Raw genomic sequence first — 17,683 nt, forward strand, 5'->3', positions numbered from 1 at the left:
GACAAAGTTCATTTACATGTTGCATATGGGTGCTTTTGTGCCAAAATAGCAGAGCAAAAAGCTGAAACAGAAAGCCAACCGTATTTACCATCTTGCCTATTACAGAAAAACTTTATTGACCCTTATCCTTGACTAATGCCTTTCAAAATAATAAGAAGAAATATAATGGAGCTTTCACTGTCTCTTCGTGAAAATATTTAACATCTCTAAATTACCTATCAATGATATTACTTGTTCTAAAAAATGTAATAACTTAGTTACTTCATTCATAAACTTAAAAATAATTAAGTACAGTATTTATAAGACATGGTTAATATTCTAAATACTTCATAAGCTTTATTATTTCAAATTTTTTCCATACTAATTATAATTAGTGGTACAAAAACCCATTGTTACTATGCTGTGTAATATTTGTCAGGCAGAACTAAAAATCACAATACCAAATCAGCATTTCCACAGTAAACTGTACCTCCATTAGTTCTACTGCAAAAAGATAACAACTGATATTGAAGTGTGCATTTTAAAAAACACCTTTGTCCTTTATTCTAATATAAAATTGCCTAATGTAATTCAAGTCTACCTTCTTCCCTTTGCTATCATATATGACTCAATCTTTACTCACCAAAAACACATAGGAAAAACTTAACACAATTAATTATAGGAAGAGAAAAGGGTTGGCATTGTCTTCAATTCCTTAGTTGCTTCAATCAAATTAACATCTCCATTAAGTAATACAAAGAAAATTTGCTTGGATAAAAATAACATCTTTTTCAAAATGTTAATACAACACAACTACACATTTGACAATATATAAGTCAGCCAAACCATCTCTTTCATAAAAAGCAAGATTGAATTTATATCAGTTGTACACTTATTTGTCCAGTTTTTAGTTTAACTTATGCAATCAATACTGGCTGATTTCTGCTTAAAATTTTTAGGAAATATCTAAATCATGTAAAAACAAAACAAAAAATGAATGGAAAGCGAAGAAAAGATTTATTGAATATCTATTATCTATCATAAAAATTTTACTGTATATTACCTCTCAAAAGAATAGTAGAAAAATCAGATCAAAATATAAGAAACCATGATCATGCCAATACCCACTAAAAAACTACAAATAGCTTCCCATCATTCAAAACAAAATCAGAATTTCTCACTATATGGTCTGTGAGAATTTAATATCTCATTTCTTGTGCGTCTCCAATCTCATCTCGTCTTTCTCTTTCTCCCTTTACTTCTAGTCACATTTGTCTTTTTACTATCTCTTGGTGTTGTTCAAGCTTGTCTCTGGTTCAGATCCTTTTCATTTGCTGTTTCTTATATTTCAAATAGTCTCCTCTCTGAACTCAGATGAACTCACTTTGCTCAGAGTCTGCTGAAACACCACCTTCACAAAGAAGCCTTGTTCCTGATATTCTACTGAAAACATCACCCACCATCTCCTTGTGGTTTGCTTTATTTCACAGAAAAATATATTTTCTGTGTTACTCATGTTTTATAATATTTTATGTATTTGTTCCCTGTGCTTCATCCAAGAGAAATATAAGCCCTCTGATGGCACTAACTTCAACTTGATTGTTTCTCAGTACCTAGCACCTAAAATGGTATATGGTACAAATAAGGTTCACAAAGGACTGCTGGATTAATAAATGACTTTTACACTTTAAAAAAAGAAATTACGTGTAAACTTGAATGGACTATGTTGAGATTACTAAAACTGTGTTTCATTCAGACTAATATAAAAAGTAACATTTCTGAGTGGAACTTCATAAAAATTCATATGTCCATCTTTCTGCACTAAATTTCCAGATCCTAGAAAATTTAAGGAATTTCTCCAAACTAAATACAGGTAAAATTATGCTAAACAGAGGTAAAATTATGCTAATATGCTACATTTAAGATTCCAGGCAAGGTAGGCAGACGTGCTACCGACTGGCGGATCAGGGCCAGTGGCCTGCCGGGGGGGGGTAGACACGTCACACCAATTGGAGTAGGGGCCGAGCAGAGCCACCGCCCGCGCCCAGAACAGGCCCAGCGGCCGACTGTCATGGAAGTCACGTCACCCCAATTGGAGTAGGGGCAGAGCAGAGCTGCCTCCCGCGCCCAGAATAGGCCCAGCGACCCGCCGGCGTGGTTGACAGATCACCCCAATTGGAGGAGGAGCACAGCCGCTACCCGCCCTGCAAGGGAGACTTTTCAACTATACAAGAGCAATATAAATATATAGGGGGAAAATTTCAAAAACACAACAGTTTCACCAAGCAGAAAGAAATGTGACCAGTATGAAACGACAAGGAAAGAAAAGACCACAAGCAATGCAGGTCAACTCAACTTTAGAAGAGGTAATAGCTGCAGCAGATGGAATGTCAGATAAAGAATTCAGGATATACATGCTTCAGATGATCTGGAGTCTTAAGGAAGACATTAGACAGCAAAATCAGTTAATGGAAGATTACTTCAACAATGAATTACATAAACAAATCCAAGAAGCAAAAGATCAACTATACAGGGAGATAGAAGTAATAAAAAACAAACAACCAGAAATCCTAGAAATGCAGGAAGCAATAAACCAACTTAAAAACTCAATTGAGAATACCACCAGCAGAGTAGAACACTTAGAAGATAGGACATCAGAAATGAAGACAAAGTATTTCAACGTGAAAAGAACATAGACAGCTCAGCAAGACTGTTAAGGAACCATGAGCAGAACATCCAAGAAATATGGAATAACATAAAGAGACCAAACTTAAGAGTCATTGGGATACAGGAAGGTATAGAGGTCCAAACCAAAGGAATGAGCAATCTATTCAATGAAATAATACGAGAAAACTTCCCAGACTTGAAGAATGAAACAGAATCCCAAATCCTAGAAGCCTACAGGACGCCGAATGTGCAAAATCATAAGAGATCCACACCTAGACACATTATAATGAAGATGCCTAGCATACAGAATAAGGAGAGAATTTTAAAAGCTACAAGAGAAAGGAATCAGATTACATTTAGGGGTAAACCAAACAGGATAACAGCTGATCTTTCAACACAGACTCTGAAAGCTAGAAGATCCTGGAATAACATATTTCAAACACTGAAAGCAAATGGGTTCCAACCAAGAATTGTGTATCCAGCAAAATTAAGCTTCAGGATGGAAGATGAAATTAAAACCTTCCACGATAAACAAAAGTTAAAAGAATGTGCAGCTAGAAAACCATCTCTTCAAAAAATCCTTGGCAAAACACTACAAGAATAGGAAATGGAAAACAACAATGAAAACCAACAGTGGGAGGTAGGACAGTAAAGGGGGGAAAATAATCAAAGAGGAAAACAAACCATGTTTAGTAACATAAATAAACAAATATGGCTGGAAGAACAAACCATATCTCAATAATAACCCTAAATGTTAATGGCTTAAACTCACCAATTAAGAGACACAGGCTAGTTGAATGGATCACAAAACAACACCCAACAATATGCTGCCTACCGGAGACGCATTTGATAGGAAAAGATATACATAGACTGAAGGTAAAAGGTTGGGAAAAATCATATCACTCATATGGACTTCGGAAACAAGCAGGAGTGTCCATACTCATATCAAATAAAATAGATTTCAAGCCAAAGTTAATCAAAAGGGATAAAGAGGGACACTACACTGCTCAAGGGAACCATACACCAACAAGACATAACAATCATAAATATATATGCCCCAAACAACGGTGCAGCTATGTTCATCAAGCAAACTGTTCTCAAGTTCAAGAGTCAAATAGACCACCATACAATAATCATGGGAGACTTCAACACACCTCTCTCACCACTGGACAGATCTTCCAAACAAAAGTTGAATAAGGAAACTATAGAACTCAATAACACAATTAATAATCTAGACTTAATTGACATATATAGAATATACCACCCAGCATCAAGCAGTTACACTTTTTTCTCAGCAGCACATGGATCCTTCTCAAAAATAGATCATATATTATGTCACAGGGCAACTTTTAGACAATATAAAGGAGTAGAGATAAAATGAATCTTATCTGATCATAATGGAATGAAACTGAAAATCAACGATAAAAGAAGGAAGGAAAAATCATGCATCACTTGGAGAATGAACAATAGGTTACTGAATGATCAATGGGTTATAGAAGACATCAAGGAGGAAATTAAAAGCTTCCTAGAGTTAAATGAAAACACAGACACAACATATCGGAATCTATGGGACACATTGAAAGCAGTTCTAAGAGGAAAATTCATTGCTTGGAGTTCATTCCTTAAAAAAAGAAAAAACCAACAAATAAATGATCTCATACTTCCATCTCAAAATCCTAGAAAAAGAAGAGCAAAACAACAGCAAAAGAAGTAGAAGGCAAGAAATAATTAAAATCAGAGCTGAAATTAATGAAATCGAAACAAAAGAAACAATTGAAAAAATTGACAAAACTAAAAGTTGGTTCTTTGAAAAAATAAATAAAATCGATAGACCCTTAGCCATGCTAACAAAGAGAAGAAGAGAGAGAACTCAAATTACTAGCATACGGGATGAAAAAGGCAACATCACAACAGACACTTCAGAAATACAGAAGATAATCAGAAATTATTTTGAATCCTTATACTCCAATAAAATAGAAGATAGTGAAGGCATCGATAAGTTTCTTAAGTCATATGATCTGCCCAGTTTGAGTCAGGAGGATATAGACAACCTAAACAGACCAATATCAATTGAGGAAATAGAAGAAACCATCAAAAGATTACCAACTAAGAAAAGCCCAGGACCGGATGGGCATACAGCAGAATTTTACAAAACCTTGAAAGAGGAACTAATACCAATACTTTTCAAACTATTTCAGAAAATAGAAAAAGAGGGAGAACTTCCAAATTCATTCTATGAAGCCAACATCACCCTGATTCCTAAACCAGACAAAGACACTTCAAAGAAAGAAAACTACAGACCAATATCTCTAATGAACCTAGATGCAAAAATCCTCAATAAAATTCTGGCAAATCGGATTCAAAAACATATCAAAAAAATTGTGCACCATGATCAAGTAGGATTCATCCCTGGGATGCAAGGATGGTTCAATATATGGAAATCAATAAATGTTATTCACAACATCAATAGACTTAAAAATAAGAACCATATGATCATCTTGATAGATCCAGAAAAAGCATTCGACAAAGTACAGCATCCCTTTATGTTCAAAACACTAGAAAAACGAGGGATAACAGGAACATACCTCAAAATTGTAAAAGCAATCTATGCTAAGCCTCAGGCTAGCATCATTCCGAATGAAGGAAATTGAAGGCATTCCCTCTAAAATCTGAAACAAGACAGGGATGCCCTTTCTCACCACCTCTGTTCAACATAGTTCTCTAAACACTGGCCAGAGCAATTAGACAGACGAAAGAAATTAAAGGCATAAAAATAGGAAAAGAAGAACTTAAATTTTCACTATTTGCAGAAGACATGATTCTATACCTAGCAGACCCAAAAGGGTCTACAAAGAAACTATTAGAGCTAATAAATGAATTTAGCAAAGTGGCAGGATATAAAATCAACACGCATAAATCAAAGGCATTTCTGTATATCAGCGACAAAACTTCTGATACAGAAATGAGGAAAAACACTCCATTCACAATATCCTCCAAAAAAATAAAATACTTGGGAATCAACCTAACAAAAGACGTGAAAGATTTATACAATGAAAACTACAGAACCCTAAAGAGAGAAGTAGAAGAAGATCTTAGAAGATGGAAAAATATACCCTGTTCATGGATAGGCAGAACTAACATTATCAAAATGGTGATATTACCAAAAGTTCTCTATAGGTTTAATGCAATGCCAATCAAAATCCCAACAGCATTTCTTGTAGAAATAGATAAAGCAATCATGAAATTCATATGGAAAAATAAAAGACCCAGAATAGCAAAAGCAATTCTAAGCAGGAAGTGTGAATCAGGCGGTATAGCGATACCAGATTTCAAACTGTATTACAGAGCAAATAGTGACAAAAACAGCATGGTACTGGTACCAAAACAGGCGGGTGGACCAATGGTATAGAATAGAGGACACAGAGACTAATCCACAAAGTTACAACTATCTTATATTTGATAAAGGGGCTAAAAGCATGCAATGGAGGAAGGATAGCATCTTCAACAAATGGTGTTGGGAAAAATGGAAATCCATATGCAACAAAATGAAACTGAATCCCCTCCTCTCGCCATGCACAAAAGTTAACTCAAAATGGATCAAGGAGCTTGATATCAAATCAGAGACTCTGCATCTGATAGAAGAAAAAGTTGGCTACAACCTACATACTGTGGGGTCGGGCTCCAAATTCCTCAATAGGACACCCATAGCACAAGAGTTAATAACTAGAATCAATAAATGGGACTTACTCAAACTGAAAAGTTTTTTCTCAGCAAAAGAAACAATAAGAGAGGTAAATAGAGAGCCTACATCCTGGGAACAAATCTTTACTCCTCACACTTCAGATAGAGCCCTAATATCCAGAGTATACAAAGAACTGAAAAAATTAGACAATAAGAAAACAAATAACCCAATCAACAAATGGGCCAAGGACCTAAACAGACACTTCTCAGAGGAGGACATACAATCAATCAACAAGTACATGAAAAAATGCTCACCATCTCTAGCAGTCAGAGAAATGCAAATCAAAACCACCCTAAGATACCATCTCACTCCAGTAAGATTGGCAGCCATTAGGAAGTCAAACAACAACAAGTGCTGGCGAGGATGTGGGGAAAAGGGTACACTTGTTCATTGTTGGTGGGACTGCAAATTGGTGCAGCCAATTTGGAAAGCAGTACGGAGATTTCTTGGAAAGCTGGGAATGGAACCACCATTTGACCCAGCTATTCCCCTTCTCGGTCTATTCCCTAAAGACCTAAAAAGAGCATGCTACAGGGACACTGCTACATCAATGTTCATAGCAGCACAATTCACAATAGCAAGACTGTGGAACCAACCTAGATGCCCTTCAATAGATGAATGGATAAAAAAAATGTGGCATTTATACACAATGAAGTATTACTCTGCATTAAAAAATGACAAAATCATAGAATTTGCAGGAAATGGATGGCATTAGAGCAGATTATGCTAAGTGAAGCCAGCCAATCCCAAAAACAAATGCCAAATGTCTTCTTTGATATAAGGAGAATAACTAAGAACAGAGCAGGGACGAAGAGCATGAGACGAAGATTAACATTAAACAGGGACGAGAGGTGGGAGGGAAAGGGAGAGAGAAGGGATATTGCATGGAAATGGAAGGAGACCCTCAGGGTTATACAAAATTACATACAAGAGGAAGTGAGGGGAAAGGGGAAGAAATAAATTACAGTAGAGGGGGTAGAGAGATAAGAGGGAAGGGGAGGGGAGGGGGGATAGTAGAGGATAGGAAAGGCAGCAGATTACAACAGACACTAGTATGGCAATATGTAAGTCAATGGAAGTGTAACTGATGTGATTCTGCAATCTGTATAAGGGGTAAAAATGGGAGTTCATAACCCACTTGAATCAAATTGTGAAATATGATATGTCAAAAACTATGTAATGTTTTGAACAACCAACAATAAAAAAAAAAAGATTCCATACAATTCCTGGAGCTTTGTACAATGACTACTTCTATTTTTAAACTAAGTTTAGGTTACTCCTCATCCTCTCATGTTCCTGGCACATTCAGATACCTGGGTTATCTTTATTTTAAGTTTCAATAAGTTAATTGTTGACCAAGTAATATATTCACATAATACAAAAAAAATTGCAAATCAGAAAAGGCATATAGTGAACAGTTTCACCTCACCATTCCTCTCAGATACCCCTTTTTAAATTCTCAATTACAAAACATAACTATTGGTATTATAGAGTAAAGGATGAGATAATTTTTCTGAAAAGGGCTCCTTAGTAAATGTTTGCAGCTCTGTGGGCTATGGAGTCTGTGTCACACTACTCAACTGAGTCATATCAGCAAAAACAGCCTTAGACAATGTATACACTTTGTATATTTGTGTTTCAACAAAACTTTACTTGTAAATATAGACAGTGAAATGAATTTTCCCCTGCATAGTTTGCCAAATCTTAACATAGAGCAAAATTTAAATACAATGTCTCTTTTATGGAAATGGCAGTGTTTGAAGGAATTGCAAAGGAAGAGACTACCACAAAGAACATGAATTAACACAATTATTCATTCTACTACTCATAATGATCTGTTAAAGTAATATACATTTATGTAGACACATTCAAGAAGATGTCTTCTCTATAATCCATAATCTATTACTCCAAATATTTTTTACCTCATGATATCATTATAAAGATCCAGAGGAATATTAAATTAAGACAGACTGGTAATTTAACAAACAGCACATTGCCAATCATTAAATTTTGGCCCCTAACTTTCCCTTAAATGGTAAAGCAAATATATAATTAACATCTTCTTAGAGTACATTAGAGAAGTATAGCAGATTGTATATTTAAAACCAAAAATCAAAATATATTTTTGTCTTAATATTTTCCTAATGTCTTACACAAGATTTAATTTAATAAAATAAACCAAGATTGGAATCAAATCTCTAAAAAGTAGATCATTGTGAGATTGCAGAACCAGCTTCTCAAAATTCAAAGGCATCCTAGAAACATGTATTTCTATGTTAGTTTTGTAACTCTGTGACCAAAAGAACAATTTAGAGTAGAAAAATTTATTTTGACCTCATGGTTTCAGAGGTTCAGTCCATAGTCACAGACCTCATTGCTTTGTGCCTGAGTAAAGAAGAACATCATGTTGGAAGGGTGTAAAAGGGGAAAGCTACTCAGCTTTCCAGTCATGGATGGACTGACCCACTGATGAGGTTATTCCTCTCATAATCTAATCATTTCAACTCTCAACATTCCTGCATTGTCTAACAAATGAGCTTTTTAAAGAACACTAAAGATCCAAACCATAATTCTTACCTTAGATGCCATTCTCATAAAAAGTTTGTTTTGATTTTCTACTGTTCCCATCTTTTCATTTTTGACTAAGTCATTCAGACTGAGATGATCATCATCAGGAAAATATCGAACCCTTTCTTTTTCCTCATGAGTAAAAACCTATGACAACATAAACATAATTAATTTGGTAAAAACATGTCCCTGAAGCATTTTTTAATAGATTATCAATAAATCTGATAATATATGTGAAAATTCTACCATGTATCAGAACCATTACTTCCAGTTTTTCCCTACACTATTTGCTTCCATGTGAGAGAACTTCCACTAGAATTATAATCCCTACCTCTGTCCTTTATTTGTCCTCTTCCCTATGGATAGAATGACATCATCTGATTTCTGAATTTGTGCATAAAAGTAAACTTAACCTATACTTCTTCTCTCTTCTCTGCTCTTCTCCTTGTAGTTAAAATTTCTTAGCAATGTGAAAGAAAGACTACAGTTATCCAGAGATCAAATATCAAAAACAAAGGTAAATATTAGCAAATCCATGACGATGGACTTAATTTTTGTATTCTTCCCAAGTTCACAAGTAGAAATCTCAATGTGATGCTATTAAGAGATGGAATCTTTCAGGAGGTAATTAGGTCTCAAATGGGATCGATACACCTATATATTAGTTGACATTTGAACTTTCTCTCTCTGCCTGCCCCTCTCTAATATATGAGGATAAAATGAGAAAACCACAAACTACAAACCAAGAAGCATGCCCTCAATCAGACATTAAACCTGCCAGAGCTGATTTGGACTTCCCACTCTCCAGAACTATAAGAAATAAATTCTCATTGTGTAAGCCACCAGTCTATGGTATTGTTACAGCAAATAGAAATGATAAGACATCCACTTCTATTAAAACCTTACTCTACAAACAGCTTTATCAGAAATAATACCAATATTCTGATCCCCATCTAATTCAATCTTGGCTTTTCCTTTCAGTTGGATCCATTTCCAGGTAAGGAATAGTTAAGTGCTATTTATTTCCTTCCAAACAAAATCTGCTGAATGCTGTTCTTGCATTTCCTTATCCAAATAAAAGCTGGTCTTCAACTGTTTTGAGATCTTTGCAACCAGAGTCCCACTATTTTTCCAATATTCCTATTCTTTTCTTCACTAGCTTAAACCTCATATGCAATGACTTCAGTCACTCCCTGGCTCCAGATTCTTAATATCTGGCCCTCTTGCCCTTTCATTATACTCAAAGAGCAAATCCCAGTCCTGAATGAATATGCCTGCCTTCCTTTTGCTTGATAGTATGCCTATCAAAAAAAAAAAAAAAAACTAACGGCCCTCAGTGCCCTCTTTCAATGCATTTATGGATCCCTGTGCAGTTCTGTCATTTTATATATTCAAACCTTTACTATTCTCCTACATAGCTCCTTTGTACTCCCCTAATTCCTCATTACTTTAGAAGAGGTATCTCCCCCACTTCTGTTTGTTGAAAAATGTAACTAGTATCTCTGGCAGCAACAGGCACTTAAAGCTTTTGTATTCTCAATTATTATTTGTATTATCTTGCTTCCATATTAAAGAACTTCTACTAGAATTACAATGCCTATTTCTGCCCCTTTACTTTTCCTTTTCCCCAGGGATATCATTTTCTTTAAACAAACAAACAAACAAAAACCTTACTTAGGAAAACTAAATATGCAGTTTTTGCCATCTTAAGAGCCTCAAGTTGGTACTAAAAACTAATTGCTAGAACTGAAAGATAGAAAAGAAAATTAGGTATATGAGGGTTCATAGCACCTACATAATTAAGACATTACCTTATGTGGATATACCATTACCAGGTCTCAAATAGCCATCTAAGGAAGTAACAGGAATGGGACATAAAGCTTTTCCCTAAGAGATATAGTAAGTATGCAAAAAGAAACAAGGACATATGTTAACTATACCTTCTGTCTCTTCCTTCTTCCTGCTTTTGATTCCAGAGATTCTCCTGGTGTGTTCACAGGCCACACTCTTCCAGAATCATCTGTTCTAACAAGGATCACTTCTTGCTCTTCATTCTACAAAAAGATGCAGGAATATCTTTTGAAATAACTGTGAAGAATGTTGAATGTGTACATTTAGTAACAACAACAATTTAAAAAAACAGAAAAAATTCTAGTTTTCAAATAATATTATGTATTATTTTAACTCTTCTGGATTTTCATTACCACTATACGGTAAAATAACCATAATTTTTTCAGGGAGAATGCCAGAGTTTATTTTTTTATGGAAAAAAAATCACAGAACCAACTGCAAAACAGTTTCTAGCCAGACACTAATAAAGATGACAAAGATGCCAGGTATGGTGGCATTCGCTCAGGAGGTGGAGGCAGAAGACTTGTAAATTCAAAGCCAGCTTCAGTTTAGTGAGACCCTGTCTCAAAATAAAATATAAAAAAAGGGCTGGGGATGTTGCTCAGTGGTTAAGCACCCCTGGAATCAATCCCCAGTACCAAAAAAACAGATGACAAAGTATTAATAGTTCACCAGACATTGTTTGACAGCACTCGTCACTTTTATAGCAAATGTCATATTTGATGAATGTTTCTTAAAGATTCTACTGAAATTTTATTATAAGAAATAAAGCAACTAAATGAAAAAACAAACCTTCTAAATTAGCTACTATGATACCCCACACTTCTTTCTATTAATAATCTATTTTTTAAGATCCTGAATACCTTTATTTTTACCAAAAATCAATTTCTGGTGAAGGAATTTTTGATGAGGGCAAACAACTACCCCTGAAACTGGACTTTTAATTAAAGCAGCATGATGATATCACATTGTTCAGGTGGAAATTCTTCAAAAATAAAGTGTGCACATCTTAACAAGTGTTCATTCCAAGCACCACTGGCAATCAATGGCCTAGCTGTCCACTGGCCTGCAGGCAGGGAAATAAATAACAGACCACTGCAGTATTCGAGGAGTGTGCTAAGGAAGGTTGACTAGCTCAGGCTGGGTATTTTGTTATTGTCACTGTTGTTCTTTTTAGTTATATATGACAGTAGCTATTTTAACATATTTACACACACATGGAATATATCTTATTCTAATTAGGATCCTAGGCTTGTTTTTTCTGCTTCTGACTCTTCAGAAGTTATATCCCACATCCCAGAATTCTTCCTACAAAATTTTAGCCAAACACATGCCTGGCACAAAATAAAATAAACTTTATTTTATGATGAAAATGGAATGTTATTGGTAAAGTTCTAATAAAGAATCAAGAATAGTAGGGAATAGATTCACTAAAAATCAACTGAAAATAAGATGAAGCAAATTATTCACATTTCAATTTTCTTCTCAAATCAGAATCAAATATAAAAAAATCAATTTCAATTTCATTTAGTAGAGATTTAGTTGTCCTGCAGAAATGAAGAAAAAATTACACTCCTATTATTAATCTTACAAGAAGGTATTTTCCATACAATACCAAATGGAAAATAAGATGATATATCATTACTTTTCTCCTCAGTAAATTAAAATTAATTAATGAAATGTTATATTTCGAAGAACCTCTCTATTCTTTTCCTTAGCAGATAGATAATAGAGATGATGAAGACATTACAATCTGACTTTTTTTTTAAGAGAGAGAGAGAGAGAGAGAGAGAGTGAATTTTCTCTAAATATTTATTATTACATCCCCGTTTGTATGTGGTGCTGAGGATGGAACCCGGGCCGCACGCATGCCAGGTGAGCGCGCCACCGCTTGAGCCACATCCCTAGCCCCTACAATCTGACTTTTAACTTCATCACTCTGCTAAAGATGATCATCTTAGGACCTTAAAATTATTAAATCCAGTAAATATTATTAAATTATCATCTTTCTCAGTGTGAAAACATTTGATTCTGGTTATTATATCCTTCTGCCTCAATGCTTTCTCTGCATTTGCCTCCCTGGCTCATTTAGTCATTTATTCATTCATTCAATAATTTTTTAAAGTGCCTATCTTATGCTATAGTGGTCAAAAGAAATACAGCCTTGCCTTAACAAGTTTATAGCCTAGTAGGAAAACTGCTCCCTATATAATTAATAATATAAAAATGTCATCTTTACTTTCTCCTCCATTTATAGCTATCCTTCAAATGCTAAGTGATAATTCCAAGATTCCTTAGTTTTCAGTCTTCCAGACTAAAATCTAATTATCATTCGTATTTGCCAGAATTTCACTGTGTTAAATACAACTATAATCACACTATTCTTTGCTGAAAGCCCTGAGGGACCCAGACTACCCAGACTAATAACACACCAAGTATAGCCCACAGACCAGCGCAAGCCTGAGACTACCAGCCATAAAATATTTGTTACAATCCATGATGAGGTAAGCACAAAACCTGAGTATTTATATAACTTTCACAGCAATTACATAAAGCAATTTTATATTGATTCAACATAAATAAAAATTTGAGACATATTTCATATATCTTTATTTCATTTTTCTACACGTTTTATTGCATCTTGTAAATCAATCAGTCCATGATGAACCAGAAAACTTTAAACGTGTTTATATGTATATTATATATATTCATATATATTTTATATATTATATATTTATGTATACTATATATAACATATAAAATAATAAATCTGATTCTATACCATGGTCTAAGAAGCACTGTACTAAGTAATGGAATTAAACTCAAACACTAACATAGTATACAAAGCCTTTAATTTCTGGCTCTTGACTGCTTTTCCACCTCCTCATAATTTCTATATATTTACTATACATTTTATTTCCTCTGCATGGAACATAGCCCTTCTAGCTCAACTAGAAAACTAAGGATATAATCCCATTCAATGCTCTGTTACCAATAATTTCAGGCACATTTACATTGCCAGAACATAACCTTTTTGGTTACATCTCACTACTTATCATTTTCTGTCTTTGCCAACTTTTCTAAGCCAAAGGCCAAACTATACTACTTGGTATCTATAGGACCTGGCACAATGTAAACTGCTGTGGGTACTCAAGAATGGTTGGCAAATGTAATTAACAAACCGGTGCCTCAAACATATTAATATATTCCCAAAGCTAACCAACTTTTCCTCTTAGCTGTCTCCCCAATGCCTGACCACCTTTGTCTACCTTCTTTTCTATAGGAGTGCCAACACAAAAGACATGAGGTTATCCCACTTTAAGTACTCATGACAGAGTGCATTCTAACCATCTATTTGGTTTAAAACCAAAGATAGAAATAAGCTCCTTCTACACAAAAAATAGGCACAAACATTTTTATCACCCATGTGATTTACTAATTTCTCTCCAAAGAAAGCAGAAACACTTTTTGGTACAACTGGAAAGCATTTATAAAATTGTTTAATTTTCATAAAAATGCCTAATGTTTCAGATTTTTAAATTATCCCCAACAATTGCAGTTTGCTCTGTAGGACTTTTACTTTGAAAACACCAAAAAATGATTGCTTTATTATAAATATCTTATCTAGACACTTATTACAAACTCTCAAAAGGTTCAGGGACCATTCATTCATTATCCACAGATCATTATCCATCCCTCTGTCTGATGGAAATCACGAATTCTTATTTCAAGGAAGAAAGGAGAAAATAAAACACTTTACATGAAGTTATAAAATCAATTTACTAACATGGCCAACAATGAACGTTCCCAACTGGTATTTACAATAATTATGGAAAAGTAAATAATAATCCCCCACAAAGTACATTATTGATTTTATAGTAACTCAACAGATATTTAAAACTCAACTGTCTTTCCCCCTTTCCAGGACAAAGGCCAAGCGACGTACTCCTTTGTATCTAAGGACCTGGAACGGTATCAAACAGTGGGCACTCAAGAAATCTTTGATAAATGGAATTAACAAACCAGTATCTCATATAGATTAATTATACTCCCAAGGTTAGCCCACTTTCCCCGATAACTTTCCTCTTCTACCCACTTTCCTACTTTCCGTTTCTCAAAGCAGCCAACACAAATGACACTACATTTTCCCAATTTGCTACCCAATACGGAATATTGATACCAGAAATACTGAGTAAGTTTCCAATTTGCTACTGCATTAATATGGAAAATGAGGTTTAAGAATATCTGTCAGAAAGGGAATGCAGCCTGCTCTCTGTTTTCATTCAACCTGTAAGCTTAGAATGGTTTTCACATTTTTTATATGATCAGGATGAAACTGAAATAGTACTTTGTGACAAATAAAAATTATATGCAATTTGAATGTTAGTATCCATAAAGTTTTATTAAATCAGAGCCACTGTCCATTCACTTACATATTATATAGGCTTCATTTATGCTACAACAGCAGTTGAATAGTTGTGACTTAGTCATTTAATACATCCTTTTCGTACTGCTTTATGTAACATTGATTAAAAATAAAAAAGTATATATGGCTTCAAGTCAAAGCTGGTATTAAAAATTCTAAATGTTTAAAAACCTTTTCTACCATTTTGAAAATAATGCCAAACTCTTCCATTAGATCAGCTTTTCCCACCAGTGGTCACTGATCTTCCACAAATTGATGATGATATTCCCCAAGTCTGCCACCACTGAAGGCCATGGCACCTGTTTCAACCTAATCTTTAAAATTTCAATAAATAGGCAGTTGCTTTTATTCTAATTTTTTCATGACTTTTGAACAATCTCTACTATATCTCTAATTACAACCACAGTCAGTTCAAGAGAACAGGTTGTTCACTACAGAAGAGAAAAACGGAGAAATGTTTCAGAGTATAGGAACCTAAAAATGGATTGTTTAAGCAACAAAGGAAACAGTCATCAGAGTAAAGAGACAACCTATGAAATAGGAGAAAGTTCCTGCAAATTACACGTCTGACAAAAGACTAATATACAGAATACAAAAGGAACTCCAAACCTCAATAGTGAAAAGCCCCAATTAAAACACAGGCAAGAAATCTAAATAGACATTTCTCAAAAGAAGAAATACAAATTACCAACAAGTCTATGAAAAAATACTCACTATTACTAAACGTCAGGAAAATGAAAACCAAAACTATAGTGTTACCTCACCCCAGTAAGAATGGCTGTTAACAAAAAGACTAAAAATAACAAGGGCTGGCAAGAATGTGAAAAAAAATGGAATCCTTTTACACATTGCTGGTGGGCATATAAATTAGTACAACCATTAGGGAAAACAGTTCAGAGATTCCTCAAAAAATTAAAAAGAGAACTAACATACAATCCACCAATGTCACTGCTGGGTATATACATAATGGACATATTTTCATAGTGACATCTGCATTCCCATGTTTATTGTATGCATAACACGCTTATTCATAATAGCCTAGAAATGGACACAATCTAAGTGTCCATCAACTGATCAATGGATAAAGAAAATGTAGCACATAAACAAAATGCAATAATATTCAACTACAAAAAGAATGAAACCCTGTCATTTGCAATAATATGAAATGGAGACTATCATGTAAAGTGAAATTAGCCAGGCACACAAGACAAGTACTGCATCACCTCACTCATATGTACAGTAATATAAAAAGTCAATCTCATAGAAGCTGAAAATAGAATGAAGTAAGAAGTTCTGGTGGAATGCTGGAAAGGTGAGCTATTATTGCACAGTAGGATGAGTATAAATAACAATTATGTACTACCTATCTCAAAAAAATTAGAAGGAAGAATTTTGAATGTTTCATCATAAAAAAATGATAAAAGAGGAGACAGATATGTTTAACCTAATTTAAACAATACATAATGCATATATGTACTGAAATATCACATAGTACTCCAGTAAGTATAATTTTGAGTTTTTATACATAAGGTAAAAATAAATTTAAATTGAATTTTTTAAAAAGAGATTTTATCTTCTTCCTATAACTTAGCATTTCCAACAAATGAAGAATTCCTTCCTGTTCAACTGTTCTAATGAATGGGGTTTTCCTTTCCCTGAAAGGGTAAAATTTCTAGCGAAGTACTCCTGGATTTTCCTCCAGAAAGTCATGAAATTCCTGTGTAGCATAAAAAACTTTGTATTCTACCCTCATTTCTTAACAAAACTACTTTGAAAGTTAGGTAAGTTAAGGTCCTGATGCTGACAGAAAATCTTAGTTTACCAGCAGTAAAGAATTATGTCAGAACTGTTAGAAGAGGTTTGTTTTACACATATACCCAGAAAAGCTTGAACCAGATGTGCAAGTATCTCATCTTCACAAGGATGAAAATATTTATTTCTGTTGAAAGTATCCTTAGAATAAAAATCTTTTTATTTGAACCTTCAAAGGCCTATACAGTTTCCAAAACAACTGGCAAATAGAAATTCTACTTTATCTACTATTTTGAATTCTACTCTACTGAATTGCCACATGTCATTCTACAGAATATATGCTTCAATTTTTTTCCCTTGTGTTGCAAGCCACAAAGTAGCTCCAGCATTTTCAGACTGCATAGATTCATCAGTATTTCTCTACATCCCTCCTTTTGCTTGTCTTAGATACTTCAAAATCTGATTTCACATTAAGCAACTACAAAGAATTATGGAAAAAAATGTTTTTCACTTTAGGTATAAGAAATGAAATCCTATGGAACAGGACAGATTTCAACCAAAAGATGAGAAATGGTCAGTTCATTTGAGAAGTCCAGCAGAGCTTGACCACAAGAAATGACACATAACAAAAATCTCAAGCTCAGGTTCAATCTTATTTTCCAGGGTCCCACATAGTGATCTTAAATTTCTCATCAACA

At 34.3% G+C, this 17,683-nt stretch overlaps 1 protein-coding gene across 2 annotated transcripts in view; it reads right to left on the reverse strand.

The window, feature by feature from the left end:
• Cwf19l2 (CWF19 like cell cycle control factor 2) overlaps positions 1 to 17,683 on the reverse strand; it is a 114,016-nt gene that overhangs the window by 52,184 nt on the left and 44,149 nt on the right. For both annotated transcript variants that reach the window (XR_005733727.2, XM_013360228.4), the window contains exons 11-12: positions 10,897 to 11,010; positions 8,966 to 9,103 (exon numbers count right to left, since the gene is read on the reverse strand). Coding sequence is in view for 1 of the 2 variants with exons in the window: in XM_013360228.4 (XP_013215682.1) it covers positions 8,966 to 9,103; positions 10,897 to 11,010 (252 nt within the window). In the remaining variant the exon portion in view is untranslated. The remainder of the gene's footprint in view (positions 1 to 8,965; positions 9,104 to 10,896; positions 11,011 to 17,683) is intronic.

This window comes from Ictidomys tridecemlineatus, chromosome 4 (genome assembly GCF_052094955.1).
Source record: "Ictidomys tridecemlineatus isolate mIctTri1 chromosome 4, mIctTri1.hap1, whole genome shotgun sequence".
In the NCBI taxonomy this organism is placed as follows: Eukaryota; Metazoa; Chordata; class Mammalia; order Rodentia; family Sciuridae; genus Ictidomys; species Ictidomys tridecemlineatus.